Here is a 20,709-nt window from a genome sequence, read left to right as displayed (position 1 = left end):
CCAGGCACTTAGCAACTTAAGACCCATTTTTCCACCTCACAATCCCTATTTAAAAATGTTAATAGATTTCTGTTATGCAGGACAGAGGGCAATAGTTGACTGACTATTGACTAAAGTTCTATTTGTATATGTAAATGTATTTCAAACATTGTTCCCAGTTTAATGGGTTTGAAGTGCTTGAGCAAGATCTAAATCCATCGTATTTAGCATGATTCGAAAAATATGTATATGTATCCTGCATGGGCTGCAATGTTGCCTAACAAGAATCTACCTGGACTTTATGTGTGAATACTGTCCCCATCCTTTGTGCCTCCTGGGGAGAGGAGGCATCCATGCCAGGGTTGTGTGGGCACTAGAAGCCATGCCCTTGAACAGGCTATGCCCCAGCCGGGGAGGAGAGGGCACTAATCTATATAAAAATGCAACAGAATTGTACATCTGTGGTTTTTCGCCTCAGTTCTTCTTGTTCTTTGGTCTTCTCACATTAGTGGATAATTCTGCCATCATATGATGGTCAAGCTGTTAGCACCCTGCAAATTCCCTCCCCTCCTCCTGCTCCTTCTCTCTCTTCTTTTCCTCCTACATTTCCTTCTTTTCCTTTTCTGCCTTCTTTCCCCTCCCCCACTGTCTCCACCATTATCCTCACCAATGACTTCTTATGCTTTACTCTGAATTATGCTTCCCCCTTCATCCATTTTTATTATAATATAAAATATTCTAAGTGGGTTCTGATTGTCTTGTGAGAGTCATTTTATTTTCTCTTTATGTTTGCAGCCTTAACCCTTTCTGACATCCTTCTTGTATCTGCTTCCTAGACGAGGAACCTCACTGTGGATGGGCACTTTGGTGCATGGTCCCCATGGACGCCCTGCACGCACACGGATGGCAGCGCCGTGGGAACCTGCCTCTGTCGCACCCGCGCTTGCGACAGCCCGGCCCCGCAGTGTGGCGGCTGGCAGTGCACGGGCCCCCGCATGGAGATCACCAACTGCTCCAGGTGCGTGGCTCCCAGCACTCAGGCCTGTTTTCACGTGTGTGGTCTTGACTGCAGAGGAGTTTGGGAAACCATTCATAATATGTAACTTCCCGCCTCAAGAGAAAGGCAGAAAAAGACAGAGACACCTACCACGTCAAAACTGCATTTTCTATGGAAGGAGATTCTAAACTCTAGAGTAGATTATAAATCTGATCCTGTCCTTATGTCCCTCATTAGATTAAGAAAAGCATTGCTCATAGGCACAATGTTATCAGCTTCTTTAAGGAAAACGTTCATGTCAATGACAGTCAATGACAGTCTTGTTGTCCCTTATTAGACAACACTGCCAGGCTCGTTTGTTGTGTGCTGGCCAATCCACTTGGCTCTTCACAACTGTCTCTTTCTGTTGACAGCATCAGTGACCCTCAGTGGTTACAAGGAAGAGATGTAGGTCCCGCCCTTCTGACTTTGCTAATAGGTGGTTCGTAAGGATGAAAGCAAGTCTCAGATTAAATGTAGGCAGAAACTGTGACATAGTTGTTCTTGTAAACATGGGGCCCAAGGTCCCTGTCCCTCGGGCCTACTGACATGTACACCTAGGAGAGGTTCCCACAATGCAGATGTGATGCTCGGGCACTGGTCAGCCAACCTCCCAGGCCAGGAGTCCTCAAACTTTTTAAAGTGGGGGCCAGATCACGGTCCCTCAGAGAGCTGGAGGGCCGGACTATATGAACTACTAATTCCTACTGTAACACCTCGGCTGCGCTCACTGCCCAAAAAACCTGGCGGGCCGTATCAGACTCCTCTGCGGGCCGCATGTGGCCCGCAGGCCGTAGTTTGAAGACCCCTGTTAGGCCAATGGTCGTCAAACTCGTTAGTCAACAGAGCCAAAGATCAACAGTACAATCATCGAAATTTCTTTTGAGAGCCAATTTTTTAAACTTCTTCTAACGCCACTTCTTTAAATTAGACTCGCGCAGGCTGTGGTATTTTGTGGAAGAGCCACACTCCCGGGGCCAAAGAGCCACATGTGGCTCTCTAGCCGCAGTTTGCCAACCACAGTTCTAGGCGAACCAGGGGAGGCACCCTCTGTTATTATGGATATCGCACATTTTGACTAATAATTACTTCACATTGAGAAATGAGATTTTATTGGAATTCCATTTCTTAATGCCACTGTTTTTAATTCCCAATTATTGTTCCAATTCAGGCATGAATGCAACCCCTTTATTGAATCAGACAGGGCTTTACACCAATTCCATCTTTCTGTTTTATTTTTCTAGTTCTAAATTTGGATGGATCTTACTTACATAAGTGGTTGGGAATGTAAGGCCAACACTGTCACTCACTTCCCTGGGTTTTTTCAAACTTATCTACCAAAATCATGATAAGCTAACATCAAATACTTTTGTAATATCCTGTATTAGTTAAGAAACTGTTTATGCTGGTCTTTGATTTTGTTGGAAGTAAAACATTGGAAATCACCTAATTTGCAAATCAAACTTTTTGTTATTCAGTACAGGCAAATACTTTTCAATTTGTGCAAAGTATACCAAAGAACCTTTAAGACGACCATTCAAATGATCCTAAATTCAATCTGTTATTCTATGTATAGACACCTTATTTAACCCAACACACTCAAAAAGTGTTTGAAAATTTGAAATGTTGCTAATTTAATACATTTTACAAGTATAATATTTTTGGTTATATGCTTTATCTCATCACATCATTTAAATATGTTTTCTCAATACTTTGGAGCAGCAGGACTAAAGACATTCAACTTATGAAAAGAAATCCACAATATAAATTAATTAGCTAAGCCAGACTTTTATATCAAACCAGGGCCAAGTCAGATTGGAAAAATATGGTTTTATTTTTATCATTAAAATGAACATTTGAATGTGCATCCTTATGCCATTATGTCACTTCTGAATTCTAATTCTTCTCAGGGAGGAAGAGAAGGGATGGAGAAAGGGAGCAAGAAAGAGAAAGATGATTAATTGATTAAGAAATATAACTAGGTAATAAAAATGTTGGAGGTCAAGGGTAAGCCCCAAGTCTTGACAGGCGTTTGTCCTCTAAATGCACTAAGTCTCAGCAGCCTTTCAGTTGTCTAACCTATACCTACCCTTATGGAACTTTAGGAGAAAACACCTATTTGTCCTCAGACAGTCAGGAGTGCCACTGTGGCAGGATATTTGTATTCAAGACCAATAAAGGACTTAATTATTCTCGGGGGAAATCCATAGTTGGGGTGACCCTTGATGGGTTAGATGACCCTTGGTGGGTTAGATCCTCTCAGATAGCTATAGCCAACAAGCCTCTCAGCAGCTAGAAGGCAAGCTCAGTCCTCAGGACACATGTGCGGAATCCATCCTCTGCTATGTGGCAGTAGCTGAGAGATAGAAGAAGCCACATCCAAGTCAAAAGGCTCTCTGCTCTGTAGTATATATGAGCTCCCTGCTCTGTAAGATTCAATACTGGATAACCTGGAGACCTGCTCAAGAAGCTTGATCCATTGAGTGGGTTCCTAATCTTCTGCTTAGTGTTTTGTTGTTGCTGTTTGATTTTCTTTTACAGCTGTACTCAATTATCGCCTCTGTCCCCAGCACCTATGGCACCATGACCACAGTAGAATTTTATATTTTATAAAAGCGGTTCATTTTATTTTTATCTTTTGCTATCTGTACCTTATTGCCTATCCATATATAAATAACAAATTTAGATAAACACAGTTTGCAGTCTTTCTTTATATTCTACATATTTGTCAAATTATAAGAAAATAGCCAAGAATCCGAATTTAAAATATCCTTCATTCATTTTTAATAAAGTTTGTTTTAAAACTCTAGATGTTACTATGTTCTATATCAATATGAGTGCTACCAAGAGAATTACTGATTTTCATTGATTTTAAAAGTAAGCATTATGTGTAGATTTAGATCATTGTTTTGTTTATATGTGTACTTTAAATTAAAACTAAAATAGTACAAGTCAAGTGAAAGTATACATTCTAGAGTTTGGGGGATTCATCTCTAATTGCTTTTCAATGAATTAACATTGCTTATTAGATTTACATTTTCAAAATGAATGTTTCTTAATAGTTTCTAATATAGCCCATTTTGAATTTTTTATAGTGCACTTAAAATGTCACTCTTAAATTTCCTACCCGGACTCTGACATCGGATACCAGGGAGAAAAATCTCACAGTAACAGATCCCCAGGATGCATGGTCCTAGTTCCCTTTCTCTTCACACACGTTATAAGCACCTGTATTGGAAGGTGGGTGTAGACGAGGGATGGACTCTGAGCCAGTGTGACTCAGTGACTGCATTGCTTCCTCCCCCAGGAATGGAGGCTGGACCCCCTGGACCTCCTGGTCTCCCTGCAGCACCACCTGTGGGATCGGCTTCCAGGTGCGCCAGCGGTCCTGCAGCAACCCCACGCCCCGGCACGGGGGCAGGGTGTGTGTGGGACAGAACCGGGAGGAAAGGTATGTACCGCTCTGCCCAGCATCGCTGTCCTCCCACTTTCTGTCATTCCAGTGCGGTCGGTTCCCTGCGGTTTTATTTTTGGATCCAACTTAGCTTATCTGTGGCAACCCTTTCTGTTGAGTTGAACTGTCCTCCTCTTTTCCTGACATCCTTAAACTTTGACCAAAGCCTCGTGTTGACAGCTTCCCTGGGCTGCTGTGGTCCCTGTGTGGTCCTCTTACTGAGCAGTTCCCAACGGACTGGAGCTCCAGGCACAGTGGGCGCCCTGCCCCTGTCTGTGGAGCTCAGCTAGTGTGTTTGCTGGAGAAAGCTTGTGTTTGTTGGAATCTAGCTGCCCCAGTCTCAAAACCTCCACTTCCCTGTAAGAGCAAAGGCAGTCCTGGGTCCAGATGTACTGGCCAGATGAAGTGAGGGTCTCCATCAGAACTACACTAAGTTCCTGGAGCATAGGTGGGAACCTAGGCAAGGTTTTGGTTATATCTGTAACTAGTACACACTCTTCTATTAACAGATACCCTCGGTGCAGCTACAGTAGGACCCAGGGTAGGACAGTCTTTCCCGTGTGTATTTTAAGCTTTCAGCACATCCTAGGGACATTTCAGTTCAGTCTTGCATTTAACAGTTTGTTGGTTTTTATAGAATCAGACATTTGATTCTGGCCTCATAAAATCTACAGTTGTGGCATTTCACTCTCTCTTGCATATTTAAAGTACATTTCCATTTATGGTCGTTGGAGAATATCCAAGTAGGTAATTTTCACATCACTTTCGGGGTTCTTATTCTGCCACACTCCCATAAACTTATTGTATTAGTCCCATGTGAAAGAAAATGACTTTCAATACCTTTTAATTAAAATGTGATAAGGCTTGGATCTTGTGATATGGATTCACTGGGAGCCTCATAAAATACTGCATGCAGTCATTTGTTATGTGGTAAATATTTATATAGACAATGTAATATTTATATATTATACTTACACATAGTCTTGCCATACAGATAATCCTCTACTATATATTTATTACAATCTCAAAATAACCAGACAAAATCATTTTTTTCTTTCTTCACCGGGTTCCTAAATTACCAATTAAGATTTTATTCCTTTCAACTCAGAGGCACATGAAAGCTGATTTTTGCAGTGCAGGGTGGTCATTTTTTAAGTAGTTGTCCCAAGATAGTCTCGGGAAAGTATATCATTTCTGAGCTAATATTAGTTGGTGAGAAAGCTGATTATGGGAGAGCGGTCTCCCTGCTATTTCTAAGCCTTGTAAGATTTAACTTTGGTTGGTAGTAAGCCAGTCAGAGAAAGACAAATACCCTATGATCTCACATATATGTGGAATCTAATGAAAAAAAATAACCTGACAAACAAAAATAGAAACAGAGGTATGAATATTTGGAATAGAATGACAGCTGTCAGAGGGAAGAGTGGTTGGGGGACTGGGTGAAAGAAGATGAAGGGATTAAGCAAAACACACACACACACACACACACACACACACACACACACACACACACAGGACACATAGACATAAACAACAGTATGGTGACAGCCAGAGGGAAAAGGAGGTTGGAGAATGAGTGGAGGTGGGTAAAGAGGAAAAATATGGGATGGAAAGACTGCTTGGGCAAGGGGTAAATGATACAGTGTTCAGATGATGTTTTATTGAGTTGTACACTTGAAACTTGTATGGTTATGTGAACCAATGTCACCCCAATAAATTCCTTTTTAAAATGCTATACATTTTCATAGAACACAGCCCACTCAGGCAAAACCACCTTCACCTGTGTGAAGCTGCTCTTAGAATCCCGGCACCTCCACACATCCCACACCTGTGGTCACCTTTCCCGGGCTGAGCACCCAGGAAGCATTGAGCTGTTTAGCTCTGGTAAACATATATGTATGTTCAGTACCCATTTAGGATTGTTCTTAAAGCTTTGTTTTTAGGAAAAGATCAGAATGGCTAGTGTTTGGAGGACTTGTATTCAAATGTTCTTTTTTTTTTTTTTTTTTTTTACAGAATAAATGCTCATTTGGGCTAAATAAACATTTGGTTAATGGAGGAAATTTGGATTTATGTAATAAATGGATGGGTGTTAAGAACAGGGACTATGTAAGATTTTTATAAAACTGAAGCCTTTCTATTGAATAGCCTTAGTGGCTTGGCAAGAGGTTAATGAAAACCAGAAAAACCAAGAACATGATATTTCTTTCTTGGTCTCCACAAGCAAATAATTCTTAGATTTGCCATGTTCTGTAGGAGGTTGGAGGTCACCTAAGGAATATAAAGGAATACCACCCATTACAGACATTTTAGAGGTAAACTGAAGATTAAAGGAAACCTGGTCTCCATTGGAAGGAACAAAAGGCCAAGGAATAAGCATCCACTACCATTAACACAATGATGCCAGGCGTATTTAAACTCCGACAACCCAAAGAACTTCTCAGAGACTGCAGCGAATAGACTGATTCTCCCCCCAAACGCCCCTATGTTAAAGCCAGGATTAGCGGTGGTCATTGAGACCAAATCTCCCAAATGGGGAATAATTCAATGAGAACTTTATTGCAACAAACATCTCGGAAATATTCATATCACTTTTTCCGAAATAATAAAGAAAATACCTTATTTTTTTACATACACTCTAAAAGCCATGGACACTTTGTTTATCTGTTCCAAATTACCCAGAAATGATTTTCACGAGTATCAGGAACTGTGTAGAAACTTGATTTCCAAAGAAGCCACCAACAAGGATGAAGCCATGGTCTTTTATCTGAATATTATCCAAAGGCAAATGTCATGATCTGTGCTAGTTTCCTCCTGCTCTGTAACAACAGTTCCAAAACCACATACCTTTTTTTTAAATTTCTCAGCCTCAGTCATCCGGCGATCCATTACGACTTATCTGGGTTCTCTGCTGGGCCAGAGATGTGATCTCATCTTAGGGTCAACTAGGGAAGGACTTACTTCCAAATCATGGTGGTTATTGTCAGCATTCAGTTCCTTATGGGCTTTCAAAATGAGGACTCTGGTTTCTTATTAGTTGTTAGCCAGAGTCTGCCCTCAGTTACTTGCCAAATAAGCCTTCTCATCATGGTCACTTACTTCCTCAAATCTAGTAAGGAGGAGTGTCTCCTTGCAAGGTGGGGTGGGAGAGACAGGGGACCCGAGGGTATATACACTCTTGTATTACCTCACCACAAGCTGGCATGCCATCAGCATGCATATTCCTTTGGTTGAAAGTAAGACACATTTCTTGTCTGCACTCAGGAGGGAAGCTTACACAGGACTTGGATACCAGGACTCGGGGATCATTGCAGTCACCTGAGAGTTTGTGTCATAGTCTGTAGATTACCTGTCCCTTAGTCATTCACATCCCTTCACATACAAAATGCATCTCACCCACTCCCAAGGTCCCCTAACATTTTATACCATTAAATCATTTCACCAAATGTCAGAACTTTCATCATGTAAATTAGGCCCACATGTAATTGAGGTTCCCTCCATGTGGTTCCTCTCAGTTTGTTAACATGAGAGACAAGTGATCTGTGACCAATGTACCCAACATGCGATGGGGGAACAGGCAAAGGGTACATGCTATGGACATTTCTGTTGAAAAGGGGGAAATGTAACCACTGCTGCATAGAAATTCTGAAAGCTAGAAAGATAGGTGTTGGGAGGTACTGGGGGTGGGGTGGGAGTGGGATAGGGGTGTGTGTGCTCAATTAAGTTTCAAGGCCTGGCCATAATTTGCCCTGGTTCATGGCTCTGCTTTCTGTGCTCTCAGTTCCACTTCCTCAATTCTTTCCTTTAAAAGGTAGCATATGCCTGCTTCTGGGTACTCTCATCAGCCTGCTTTCTTCCAGTAGAATTTTGGGTTTTCTAGAGCCTCATTCGATTTGTACTTCCCATGTCCCTTACAATCCAAGCTGGTACTTGGCTGAAATAAACTCTGTGGATCTTCCCTGGTCTTCCTTGGCATTGACTCCACTAAATAAATCTACACCCACAGATGCTTGTGAGATGGCCCTGCTCTACCTGGGAATCCTGCCAAGATGGCTGAGAGACAACAAGTCCTTGCTCTTGACCTCTTGAAAGGACCCTTTGTGTGACTGAATACTACTCTGATCATTTGATCCTTCTGAGGTTTTAACAAAAGGTTGTATAGTCACATCCTCAGCAGTTTCCGGCATGCTCAGAAGGTTTTTCTTGATTTTAGCATCTTTTGTCCTGCGGAGAGTCTCAGAATTGCCAAAACAATTCGGCCCTGGTTCCATCTGTTTAATATTTCTTCCCTCAATTTCTTTATTTTATCACACATTTTACAATAAACAGGAAGAAGAAACGAGGAAGTACCTCCACTTCTTTTTCTGGGAATTTTCTTAACTACATAACTACTTGACACTTACATGTTCTGCTTTCATAACTTCAGCAGCAATTTTGTGAATATGCTCTTATTTCATTTTTAACTTTTGTTGTCATGTATAACATAAAACTTGCCATTTAATTTTTTAAGTGTACAATTTAGTGGCATAAATTGCATTGAGAATATCGTGCTATCCTCGTCACCATCTATTTCTAAAACTTTTTCATCCTCCCAATCAGAAATTCTGAAACTATTAAGTAATAACTCTTTTTCTCCTTCTTTGCAATCCCTTGTATCCTCTAATCTATACTCTCTCTTTCTATGCATTTGCCTAGACTAGATATTTCATATAAAATCAGGTGATGTCTGCCCTCTTCTATGTGGCTTATTTCATTGAGCATAATGTTTTCAAGGTTCATCCATGTTGTAGCATGTGTCAGAAGCATATTTCCTTTTTCATGGCTGAATAATATTTGAGTGTATGGCTATACCATATTGTATTTATCTATTTACCCATTAGTTGACATTTGGGATATTTCCACATTTTGTTTATTGTAAATAACGTTGCAGTAAACTCTGGCATACGAATGTCTGTTCATTCCTGCTTCATTTCTTATGTGGATTTATCTTAAAGTAGAATTGCTGGATCTTATGTTAATTCTATGTTTAGGTTTTTGAGGAACTGCAAAATGTTTTCCACAATGGTTGCACCATTTTACATTCCTACCAGCAATATAAAAGGGAAACAGTTGTTGTTGCTGTTTTTTTCACATTCTCACCAACAATCCTTTTTCTTTTCTTTACTTTTTATTTTATTTTATAACCATCCCAGTAGCTATAAAGTGGTTTCTCATTATGGTTTTGATTTGTATTTCCCTAAGGACTAATGATGTTGAGCATCTGTACATTGGCCATCTGTATATCTTTTTTGGAAATGTCTATTCAAGTCCTTTGCTCATTTTCTGGTTGGGTTGATTTTGTTGTTGAGTTTTAGTTCTTTATCCTCTAGCCTTTTAAATTCTCACTGGCAGCATCCACAAAATCTAGATTTATACTAATAGGTTGTTCAAGGTAATTTAGGTTTTCTCTACCATGCTACTCAAATTTCTATTTGCTTCTATCCAATTCCCTGGTCCCAAAGCCACTTTCACATTTTTAGGTATTTCATATAGTAGTACCGCATATATAGGTACTAAAATCTCTTTTACTAATTATTGCCTAATAATATTACCACAAACTCAGCTGCCTTAACATGATTATTGGTGCACAGTTTCTGAAGGTTTGTAGAGTGCACACAATATACCTGCATCCTTTGCTTTAGGAACCCCCAAGGCTGCCACCAAGGAGGAGACCAGGGCTGTGTTCTCATCTGAAGTGCAACTGCAGAAGGGCTGCCTCCCAAATCCCCCTGTCACTGGCAGCATGCAGTTTCTTGTGTGCTGTTGGACTGAAGCTGTTGGCCAGAAGCTGCCCTCTGTTCCCTGCCACCTGCGCCTTTCCAACCTGACCGCTTGCTTCCTCAAAGCCAGCACAGGAGCATTTTTCTGAAATAGGGGCATTACAATCACGATCTTATGTAACATAAGCATGGAAGTGATAGCCTGTCATTTTTGCCACAGTCTATTTGTTAGGAGCAAGTCACAGGTTCCCCCAACACTGAATGGGAGGGGATATATACCGGTGTGTGGATTCCAGGAGGTGAGTATCATGGGCATCAGGTTAGTGTTAAGTGAAAGGAATGAATGGGGGGTTATTATATGATTCTTCTTCTTCATGAGTGTGTTTACTTAATCCTTAGTGAGCTCTTTTAAAGTCAGTATCTCCTCTAATGGGTTAACTTAGCTTTCTCTTGGGATAAAAATTAATACTATGGTGGACACAGTGTACATACAGATTCTGTGGTGCCACAAAAGATTCCATTATTTCAGTATGGCCCGCGAAGGGACGATCACTTAGAGAGAACTAAGGAAAACAGCTCTGACAGGGCTGTGATTGGTTCAGGCTAACACAGGTTGCAGTGAGAAGCTATCATGGCCCTAACCATAACAGAACACAATTTATAACACAATAAAACATGATACAGTGGTGAGAATCTAGTCTATATGGGTTTATGAAAAGCATTTCTTAATAGAGGCGAAGTTTGTGGGAAAATGGATAATTTATGGAAAAATATTGCTGGGTCATTAATTAACTTTTAAATGCAAAATGAGAATAAGCAGTCATGGGCAAAATTAGAATCTTAATTTTTAATGCATCATGAAATGCATCTGTGACTGTCGGTGATTTAAGATACTAGAGATCCAAGAGAACCTTAACAGTTCAGAAATGTGTAGCTTGTTATTTGGTAAAGGCAGCCGCATGAGAGGACTAGAGCCACAAGGATCCAACAGCTGGCCCACCGTGTAGGTACCTGATCCATAAATCAATAAGAATCCTTGAACAAGCAGAGTTTCCAAGGTAACCAACCTTTAGTTTGCATTTTCGTTTGTGACCAGGAAAGAGTAGTTTATTGAGAGATGCATCTCTTAGGACAGTGGCCAGCAAACTCATTAGTCAACAGAGCCAAATATCAACAATACAACAATTGAAATTTCTTTTGAGAGCAAATTTTTTAAACTTACACTAGGTAGGTACATTGTCATTATCTTAATTAAGGTCTTCCTAAGCTGGTCTTTGCTAAAAACTCAAGGGGCCAAAGAGCCGCATGTGGCTCTAGAGCCGCAGTTTGCCGACCACTGTCTTAGGAGAATGTATTACTTGAGGTAGGAGAGCCTGGGGACCAGAGGGGCACTTCTTTCTTAAAATTTCAGTGTCAGAGTTAGGGGTTTACAAGGGGTTTGCTTCTCTGGGTGGATTTGTGAATAAAAACCCATAGATGGACCTAAGAACCTACAAATGTCTGCTTTTCTTATTGACCTCCCTTGCAGAAGGTGACATGTTCACAAAACCAGGGGGAGATTTTTCCTCCAGATCCCTGTGGAGAGAGGAAGACAAAGAAAAGGAAGGCAGGCTGTGGCCAGCCTTCACATGCAGCCAGATATGCAATTGATTACCGCTGGTTGACAGTTCTGTGCTCCATGCACTTTTCAGGTTCTCCTGAAATAGATTTTTACCTCTAACCACATGCCGGGTGCCTTTAAAGGTGGCCTGCGACAGGCAAACGTGAGGAAGCTTTTATGCACTGTGATTTATTTTGCTATGGGGAAATGGTAGCTCCCTTTTGTACTTCTTATTAAAAGTCAAAGGTCTCTTATTTCCTTTGCTCTGCCTACCCTGTTCTTGTTTGTTTATGTTTTTGAAAGCTGAAATTAGGGCCGAGGCCTCTAGAATGCCCATCCCTTTTAAATGTCAGTGGATCCACTTGGAAACAGGAGGTGGTTTTCTACTTCTCGTTATGCCCACAGTGAGAGAAGCTGCACACAGAGATTTTGAATCACATGCTGAGAGTTCTGATGTTCTGAGTTTTCTTGACTTACTGCTTCCAAATATGTTCTTAAAATAAATGGCAATTTCCTCTTGGAACAGTTATTGCACTAACACATATGTTAGTAATCTCTGAGCAGTCGGGATGCTTTACATATTGTAACTCTACACATTTGCACGTGCTTCCTTTAATCTATTATATCCTCAATTTCGTTTTGGCTCTTTTATCTAGAGGTCTCTTAATTAGAAGGTCTTCTCTTCTATGACCTGGACCCTGACCTGAGAGCCAGGGCCATGGGAGACTGTATATGACTTATTAAGAGGGAAACCTAATGTTTCCTCTTGCCTCAAAAGTGGAAAGGATGAAGAGTAATGACTCTTCAGTTCCATTGACTATTCTTTTACTTTTTTAAAAACTATTTTATTGATTTTTAGAGAGAGAGGGGGGAGAAGTCAACATGAGAGCACAGCATTGATCAATTGCCTCCTGCTTTGCCTTAGAGCAGACTCTCTCTTGGTAAGAAGCTAACTGACTCAGACTCTCTCTGGGCAAGAAGCTAACTGACTTAGCCTCACAAGCAGTACCCTCTGCCACCTGTTTCTAAAGGGAGATGGGATGGGTGCAGAGAAAGACAGAAACATCATGCATTGTAGTCTTCTCTCTACATTGAGCCTGCAACCTGGATATGTGCCCCTGACTGGGCAAGCCAGCAACCTTCTGGTGTATAGGAGGATGCCCCGTCAACTTAGCCACAGGCCCATTGGCTACTCTTTTATGTGAACATTTAGAGAACCATTAGTGTGATTGGTTCTGCACTCTGGAGGCTTTTTCTGCCAGGACCTGTCAACTCTCTCTCCTGGGAAGTAAGCATTCCTCCCATTTTCACTTGAGAGGCTGACTTTTGACTCTACCATGCGTTGTTTTTACTGTACATTCACACAGTTGCAGTAACTTATTCCCGCTACACCACATCCCATGTGTATCCCTTCCTCTACTCCAGGGGTCTTCAAACTACGGCCCGCGGGCCACATGCGGCCCGCAGAGGAGTCTAATCCGGCCCGCCAGGTTTTTTGGGCAGTGAGCGAAGCCGAGGTGTTACAGTAGGAATTAGTAGTTCATATAGTCCGGCCCTCCAGCTCTCTGAGGGACCGTGATCTGGCCCCCACTTTAAAAAGTTTGAGGACCCCTGCCTACTCCTTCCACCACCATCATGTTTGTCGGGCTTGGACTATCTCTCTCTTCACTTGTTGCAATCTCGCTTTTCCTGGCTGGTACTTGCTCCATTAGCTCTTCTTGCAGGTGGCCTCACCTCTCTGTCTTTTGTAGACCAGATCCCACCCTCTAGTGTGGAGCACTCCTCAAATTTGGGGGGCTCCAGGGCTCCAGGGGGATGAGCGACCGAACCCTGGGGACCACTGTCCACTCTATCTCGGATGGTACTATTTGGTCTCTGGAGTTCTGTGGGATTTTCTTAGTTCCTTATAAAGTTCAACTTTCTGCCATCTTTTTCCGTTCTTAGTGACCTCACTTCACTCTTCCCATTTCTACTTTCCATTGTTTTCTAGAATGCCAGTTGATGCTCCCTGTGCCTCACCTCATTGACTCCCTTCAGCTTGGCCTGTTGTTTTTTTTTTTATCTTTCATCACTACCTGTTCCCCCAAGCCTTCATATTCTCTGTAGCGTTTTCTTGGTTTGATGACGAAACTGTTGAATCTTCCAGTATTTGCTACCAGGAAATTATGCTCCCTAAGTCACTTTCCCTGGTTTCTGGAAACCAGCTGTCATTTGCTCCTGTTTTCCTCGCATTAAGATAGGGCTGTGTGTCCTGAGCATCCTGGGCTGTGTCTATCTCCCGGCATTCATCTCAGGCTGTAAACATCTGTGACAGGAAAGACCTCTCTATAATGGCCTTTGCACAGTGCCCTGCAAGATTAGGTGTTTACTAGTATTAACCATGATGACATTAAAGGTAGTGGACCGTCTGCCTCTTGTTTCTAAAGGTGGTGACATAGATGGGGTAGGGGGAAGACAGAAACATCTTGCATCCTAGTTTTCTCTAGAAGCCATATTTGTGCATAGTGGATGGGCTATTGGTATAAATAATCATTTAAATGGCCAGCTGTGTCTCACTGACTTTGGCTGTGTTAAGAGTAGCATCTTCCTCCCCATGAGTTGTAATGTGTAGAACTCCCGGCTGTTTCTTAGGTTTTGTTTGTCTATTTGTTTCCCTCACATCACTTCATTTCACTTGTACTATCAAAGAATGAGGAGAGATTTGACTCATATACAGCTTAAGAAGCCCTTGCATATTTGGCTAAAAATTGGCAACATGTATGTATATATAGAAGTATATTCAACCATAAAAATAAGACTAGTGTTTGCAAGTAGTAACGCAGTTCTTTTTAGATAGCCAGTCATCTTTTAAATTGGGGTTGGACATGATTCTGGGAGTCTGCAGATAAATTAAAAAATGCAGTAACCTAAGCAGTATATGACATGAAGCTTTATGCTAAAATCTGGCTTTAACCTTTCTTTAACTTATTACATTAACAGGACTATGAGCCTTATTGGATTCAGGGAGGAGAAATGAAATCCAAATACACTTTTGCTGACTTTGTATTCATAACCTGCATTATCTTTCAATGTGTATGTTTAGAAGATAAATGCCCTATCTAGGTATTTTCTGCGTGTTCTCATTTTTTGGGTGTCTATTTGAAGGGTTTTGTTTTGTTTGTTTCTCCTTTAATTGGCTGCACAGGAAGATCCATTCTGCATTGTGAGTTTAGCATTTTCTTCATTGTGTCCCGTGCATCCCATTGTTCGTGCCGCACACAGCATGGCCAGCGCCGCATCCGCCTCCTTCACCGAGCAATCACTTCAGACACAAAAGCCCCTCCACGCCGAGCATGCCCATGTGCCCAACATCTGGTGCAGGGACGGAGCCTGGAAGGCCTGGGGCCTCGCGTTGCACTCTCAAGCACTTTCCTTTTCCTCTCGGTTTCTCCTTGACAGATACTGCAATGAGCACCTGCTGTGCCCCCCGCACGTGTTCTGGACGGGCTGGGGTCCGTGGGAGCGGTGCACAGCCCAGTGCGGGGGCGGCATCCAGGCTCGCCGCAGGACTTGCGAGAACGGGCCCGACTGCGCCGGCTGCAACGTGGTGAGTAGAGTCCTCCTCATCCCCTGCCCTCAGCCTGGACCTGGGAGAGCGGAGTGAGCACACACCAGATGTTTTCCTGCCCGAGTTCGCTGAACACGCAAGATACATGGCAAGCACTCAGTGTCCTGCAAAACTAGAGGCTCTATAAACATGTGTGTAAACAGATATTCTGCAAAAACTAGGTTATCTGTACACACTGCATGCTCTGTGGGTACTAAAGGCTCTGCAAACATCCACTTGGTACACATTGGATTCCCTGCAGGTGTCGGATGCTCTTACTCACTAGCCTGCAAATGTTAGACTATCTGTTACATAAACATTGAATGTAAACACTGAATGCTCTGTACACATGGCATGTCTAGGCAGTAGGTGCTCTGCACACACTAGTTGCTGTGAATCAGACAGGTTTTTCTGGTTAATGAGAATGTTTGCAGGAAATACTGGAAACTCAGCTTTTTGCATTAAATATTCTCATATTTATTAATTTTCAGTTCCCGTTTCTGAGCTATGATAGAAACTCTGGCCTACTTAATTCTGGTCCATATATCTGGTTTAGGGACACAGGATAAGGTCTCTATGAGCCACAGTGAGACATAGAATGCAGGGTAAACCCGAGACATTGAGGACTGAGAGACTTTCAGGGATCATTTCAGAGCACAAAGGCGCCAATTCAGAGAGAATAAAAGACAACTAGTCATTTTGTCTTTCTTCTGCCTTCAAAAGTCTTATTTGTTTTAACACTTTAAACTCTCAAATCAAAGTGCCTCGCCCAAGGCGCATTGCTATGCCTCCTGTGCCATTTGTCAGGGTGAGTGGGCCACGGAGGCTGCTGAGCTGGTATCTCATTTCCCTTCCCCTGGTGTTGGTCTCTTGCCCAGGCTCCTTGCATGGGTTACTTCTTGAGGTGTCTGCTTTCTCCTTTCCTTCCCGCCTATGGAAGCTGCCTCTGAAATGCCACTTCACCACTGATAATCAAAGGCATGCTCTTTCTTAATTGTTGTGCCTATTGGATTCGATCTCAAATTTTTATGTAATCTATTACCAGTAAAGTTCAACAAAGGACCTTAATCTTCATGAAGGTCACAGTCTGAACTTTTCCCCTGCACTGTGCTTGTAAAATGCGTGCACTTGTATTTCCAAGTTCTTTTACGAGGGAATGGATCAGCCTCCCTCACTGAGCCTTGCTATTGCACCTTCATTAAGTGTGGGAACGCAAAACTTGCTTTCTTTTTGTTATGTCTCAGTGAAGAGCTTGCAGTTATGAAAGATGGTCCAAGTCAAAATGTCACATTTTGTTGAAAGAAGCTGGAGTGTTTTTGAAAGACTTAATATCAGTTCACAAAATCACGTGGTACAGCAGGTGGCCACAAAAGTGTAAGTTTTCAGAAATTTAGCCCTGAAAATTGGTGATAAAGTTTAAAGAGTGATGCATGATGCAGAAGGGGAGAAGAAAATGATGGATTATAGGAATTAATCCATCAAAAGTCTGTCTCTAGAACATGTAAATTATTTACAATATCGGAAATTGCAATTGATATGGAAGTCTGGAGGATTTCACAGAAATGTTTCATTTATTGAGTTTTAAGACTGATTATAGAGTTTTGCACAGATTTCTGTGGCTCCACAAAATACTCAGGCTTGTTTCTGCCGATAATAATTCAAACACAGTCATTGCAAAGTTAATTGGAAGGAGAAGCTGTCATGAGTAGAGGTTCTCTGCTATAAAAGAGACTTTTCCCTTTACAATTCACCAATAATCTCCCTGATAAAGCTTTTCCTATCCTTGGCACTAAAATACCTAAATGTACTTAGGTAAACACATAAACAGTATTCTTCTACTCAATGACCATGTGTTATAAAATCTTTTGTATGTCTACATTGATATATAGTATACACAGAACAAATTGATTTTTTTAAAAGGCATAACAAATATCCGGTTGTCATTATTCAAAAGAGGGAACCCCAGGTCTCTGTTTTAAATTATGCCAGATTTTTAACTGCTACAAAATAATTAAATATGCCTTTCTGAATGTAAAGCCTTAGTAGACGTTCCTCCAAACACAGTAAAAAAATATTCTGTTTCCAAATACATCTTCCATCTTTGATTGTAGCCCCGAAGACACTCTTGGGCTAATCGTGGATTATCGATCCATAGAGAACACTCCTTGAATCATCTAGTCGATTTGATGTTCCTGCTAAATTGGGCACTTATTGTGGTCAATTTCTGTAGCTCATCTTGTCTGCGTCTAGTTGCACTGGGCACTTGCCACTGTAATTAAAGAGAAGACTCTCTTAATTTTTAAAAAAGCAATCTGTTTATCCAGCCAAATTGGCTTTTACATGATGTGCTAAGATGCTGTCCCTCTCATTGGAAGACAAGTGCTTCCTGTCGGGGGCAAAGGGGGAGTTTGCAGCATCAAGATTGAGCTCTTGCATTGATTTGCATCTTTAGACTCTTCCATCTCCAATCCAATTTTTAAAGATTCTGTGTCAGTCCAGCACCTCACTGCACAGGCTGGTGCTGGGTTCCCAGGAATCCTTTTCATGCATTATAGCAGCTTGGTCTGTGACTGCTTGAGAGCATCCTGTCACTCAGCCTCCCAATCAGAGACCTGTGGCTGTACACTGATAGTAACACTGCTCAGCCAGCTTGCAGAGAAGGTAGAGAGAAGCAGGGGTCTGACCCATTTCAGGTTCTATGTTAGAGAGGCCAGCATTGCATCAGTTCTAGAACCCTCTCTAAAATCCAGGTAATATGCAAGCAAACAAAACCTCGCGAGATATCCCTTTAAGAAAGGCTTTGTCATTTACTTAGCTGATTGCGCTTCTTGTGGTGTGGCCTGCCTTCATTCACTCGGGCTTGCAAAGCCTGCATACACCACGCTCTGAAAAGATGTCTGCCTGAGCTCACACTGACAGAACCAGAATCTGAGCATCTTGATTTTTGACCCTTTTCACTCCATCATTGTTTAATAAATATTCAGATTAAGCTTCTAGCCCCTGATGGGCGATGTGGAGAGCAGGGTGACTAAGGGGACCACAGTGCCTGCTTAGACCTTCGGACAGGGTCCTCACTTAAGGAACTTGAACAGAACTATTTGTGTGTCAGTTTGTTCAATGCCTGTTTTTCACAATGTCACAATGTATTTAGTACCAAGCTCCATATAGCATGGAGGGGCGTGCTATAGAATTAGTTCTCATGTGTGCAGGTGCAGCCAGAGGACTTTCAAAGGAGTTTTGCTCACATTAAACTTGTCTTTTGGTTTGGCTCAGGGCAGGCAGTTCTTCCTTTTGGAGAAGTAATCTAAGTGTTTAATTACATCAACAATATGTTTTAATTAGTGTTTTACTGAAGATTTACATTTCACATTTTATCATCTCATCGGAGTGGAATTTCTGAACATGTATAATTTCAGTCGGTAAAACAGTTCACGCACATAATAATTTTCAAAGCACTTGTAATTAAGTAAAGGGGAAAGTGACAGATGTTAGAGGGTGGAAAACTGGTTTCAAAACATTGATTATTTTCACAGATACCATTATTTCTTTCTTCTCTAGTGTTATCCTCTCGGTAATCCTAGATAGAGCCTTCGAAGAACTTAAGCCTACTTCAGACCTCTTCAATGTGAATCTTAGAATAATAGAAGCTAGTGCTGCATGTAGATATTATAACATTTCTCAATGGAAACGCAATGCTACATTAAAAGCCGTCTACATTTGTCAGATAAGAATAAAAGCCTAATTATTTTGCTCTGTGGTTGGATGATCTACCCCCAAAGCAGACATTCTTAGAACAGTTTTCTCTTCATTTCACTCCACAGCATGCTTTTTACAAAAGATCTCTTTGACGTGCAGAATCTCAGGAGGTTCTGGTTTGAAAGGAATCATTGCAATAAGGACACTTAAAGCTGGACTTGGCTCCCACCATGTCACATTCTCGCATTACTTTACAAGCCATGCGGCGTGAGAAAGTAACATCGCACACACTCCTCTTTGGCATCCTGCTTATTTCACGATAGGAAACATTTCCCACATCTGTTCTAGTCCATCCTCTCTCGTCCCATGAAACTGCCCAGTTGGAGACAATTAGAAAGCAGTCTTCCAAGGAGCTCTAGTGTCACTGTGTGGGAGAAGGAAAGGGCAGGGGCTGAAAGAAGGAAGCTGTGGAATCTGCTTATAAATGGCTCAGGCCCCACGTGGGAAACCAGCAGCACAGGAACCCGTCCCTCTAACAGGGAGTGAAGCACACATAGCCGGGGCAGCCAGATGGAGCCCAGACCTCACAGCAGCCCTCTGAGGTTCTCCAGGCAGGCTTCCTTATGAAGTTATTTCATCCATTTCTTCCTCTTATCCTTTCACAGCTGCTAGTACCACTGGCAGGCCTGCCACATGTCTCCTTTGAGAATTAATTTGTCTAATATTTGGTGTGATCTCCTATGGTATTGTTAATTTCTATACAGTTTTATATCTGGAAGAAAAGAACATTCTCCATGACCTCGGTTACTGATCTGTCATCCTTTTCTTTGTAGTATTTTCAGATAGTTTCATCTGTGTATTTGGTCCACCAAAAATGTTGAATACCTAGTACAGACTGTCCTAGGCACTTTGGAAGATACACAGAACCCCTAACCACAAAGATGACTTTCTAGCTTAAGAGAAAAAAGTACAAATCAAATGACTAGGATATAAGGAAGAAGCTAGCAATGCCAGTGGAGCAATTAAGAGAAAACAGTGAATCCACAGGAGGAGTGGTTATGTGTGGCTGGGTCAAGGACACCCACATGGTGTGGCCAGGATTTGGCCAAGTTGAGGGGAGCTTCTCTGATAAAGGCACATGAATGAAGGATGTGGATCAAAAGGTGTGGGGTACACACTGGGAGCTCTAAAGCATCACTCGGGTGTCTGGGGGATGTGAAGTTATGTGACCAGAGGCAGATTTGGAAAGTCAGTTGCTTCATTTGAAAGGATTTGCAGTACTGGGCTGTGGGATGCATAGTCAGAAAAAAGCTGAGGGATTTTGCCAGCCCCTCTAATATCCCTTGCTGTACTGGAGATCACGGCCAAATCAATATAGCAAAGCAAAGAAATAAGAGTTGTGAGGTCAAGAATGAGAATAAGTTCTCCCCAGGATTCCCACCAGCTCTCTCACCCATGTCTGGAAGGTCAGAGATGTTACTTAGTGACTGGTCCTGGGCCATAGTGAGGGATTCACACATGGCAGAGCTGGGCAACGGCACCATGCTGGGCCTCCACCCCACATGGACCAGAGCCTCCTGATCTTTATCAGTTTGTATA

At 42.0% G+C, this 20,709-nt stretch overlaps 1 protein-coding gene across 4 annotated transcripts in view; it reads left to right on the top strand.

Moving 5' to 3' along the window:
* Positions 1-20,709, top strand: part of SEMA5A (semaphorin 5A) — a 371,086-nt gene that overhangs the window by 314,740 nt on the left and 35,637 nt on the right. For all 4 annotated transcript variants that reach the window (XR_014794856.1, XM_084881922.1, XM_084881921.1 and 1 more), the window contains 3 exons: positions 816-997; positions 4,323-4,466; positions 15,267-15,414. Coding sequence is in view for 3 of the 4 variants with exons in the window: in XM_084881922.1 (XP_084738048.1) it covers positions 816-997; positions 4,323-4,466; positions 15,267-15,414 (474 nt within the window). In the remaining variant the exon portion in view is untranslated. The remainder of the gene's footprint in view (positions 1-815; positions 998-4,322; positions 4,467-15,266; positions 15,415-20,709) is intronic.

The sequence above is a fragment of the Pipistrellus hanaki genome (assembly GCF_964339955.1).
Source record: "Pipistrellus hanaki genome assembly, chromosome: 4".
NCBI lineage: Eukaryota > Metazoa > Chordata > Mammalia > Chiroptera > Vespertilionidae > Pipistrellus > Pipistrellus hanaki.
The sequence above is the reverse complement of the archived record's forward strand: the minus strand, read 5'-3'. Positions and strand labels throughout refer to the sequence as shown.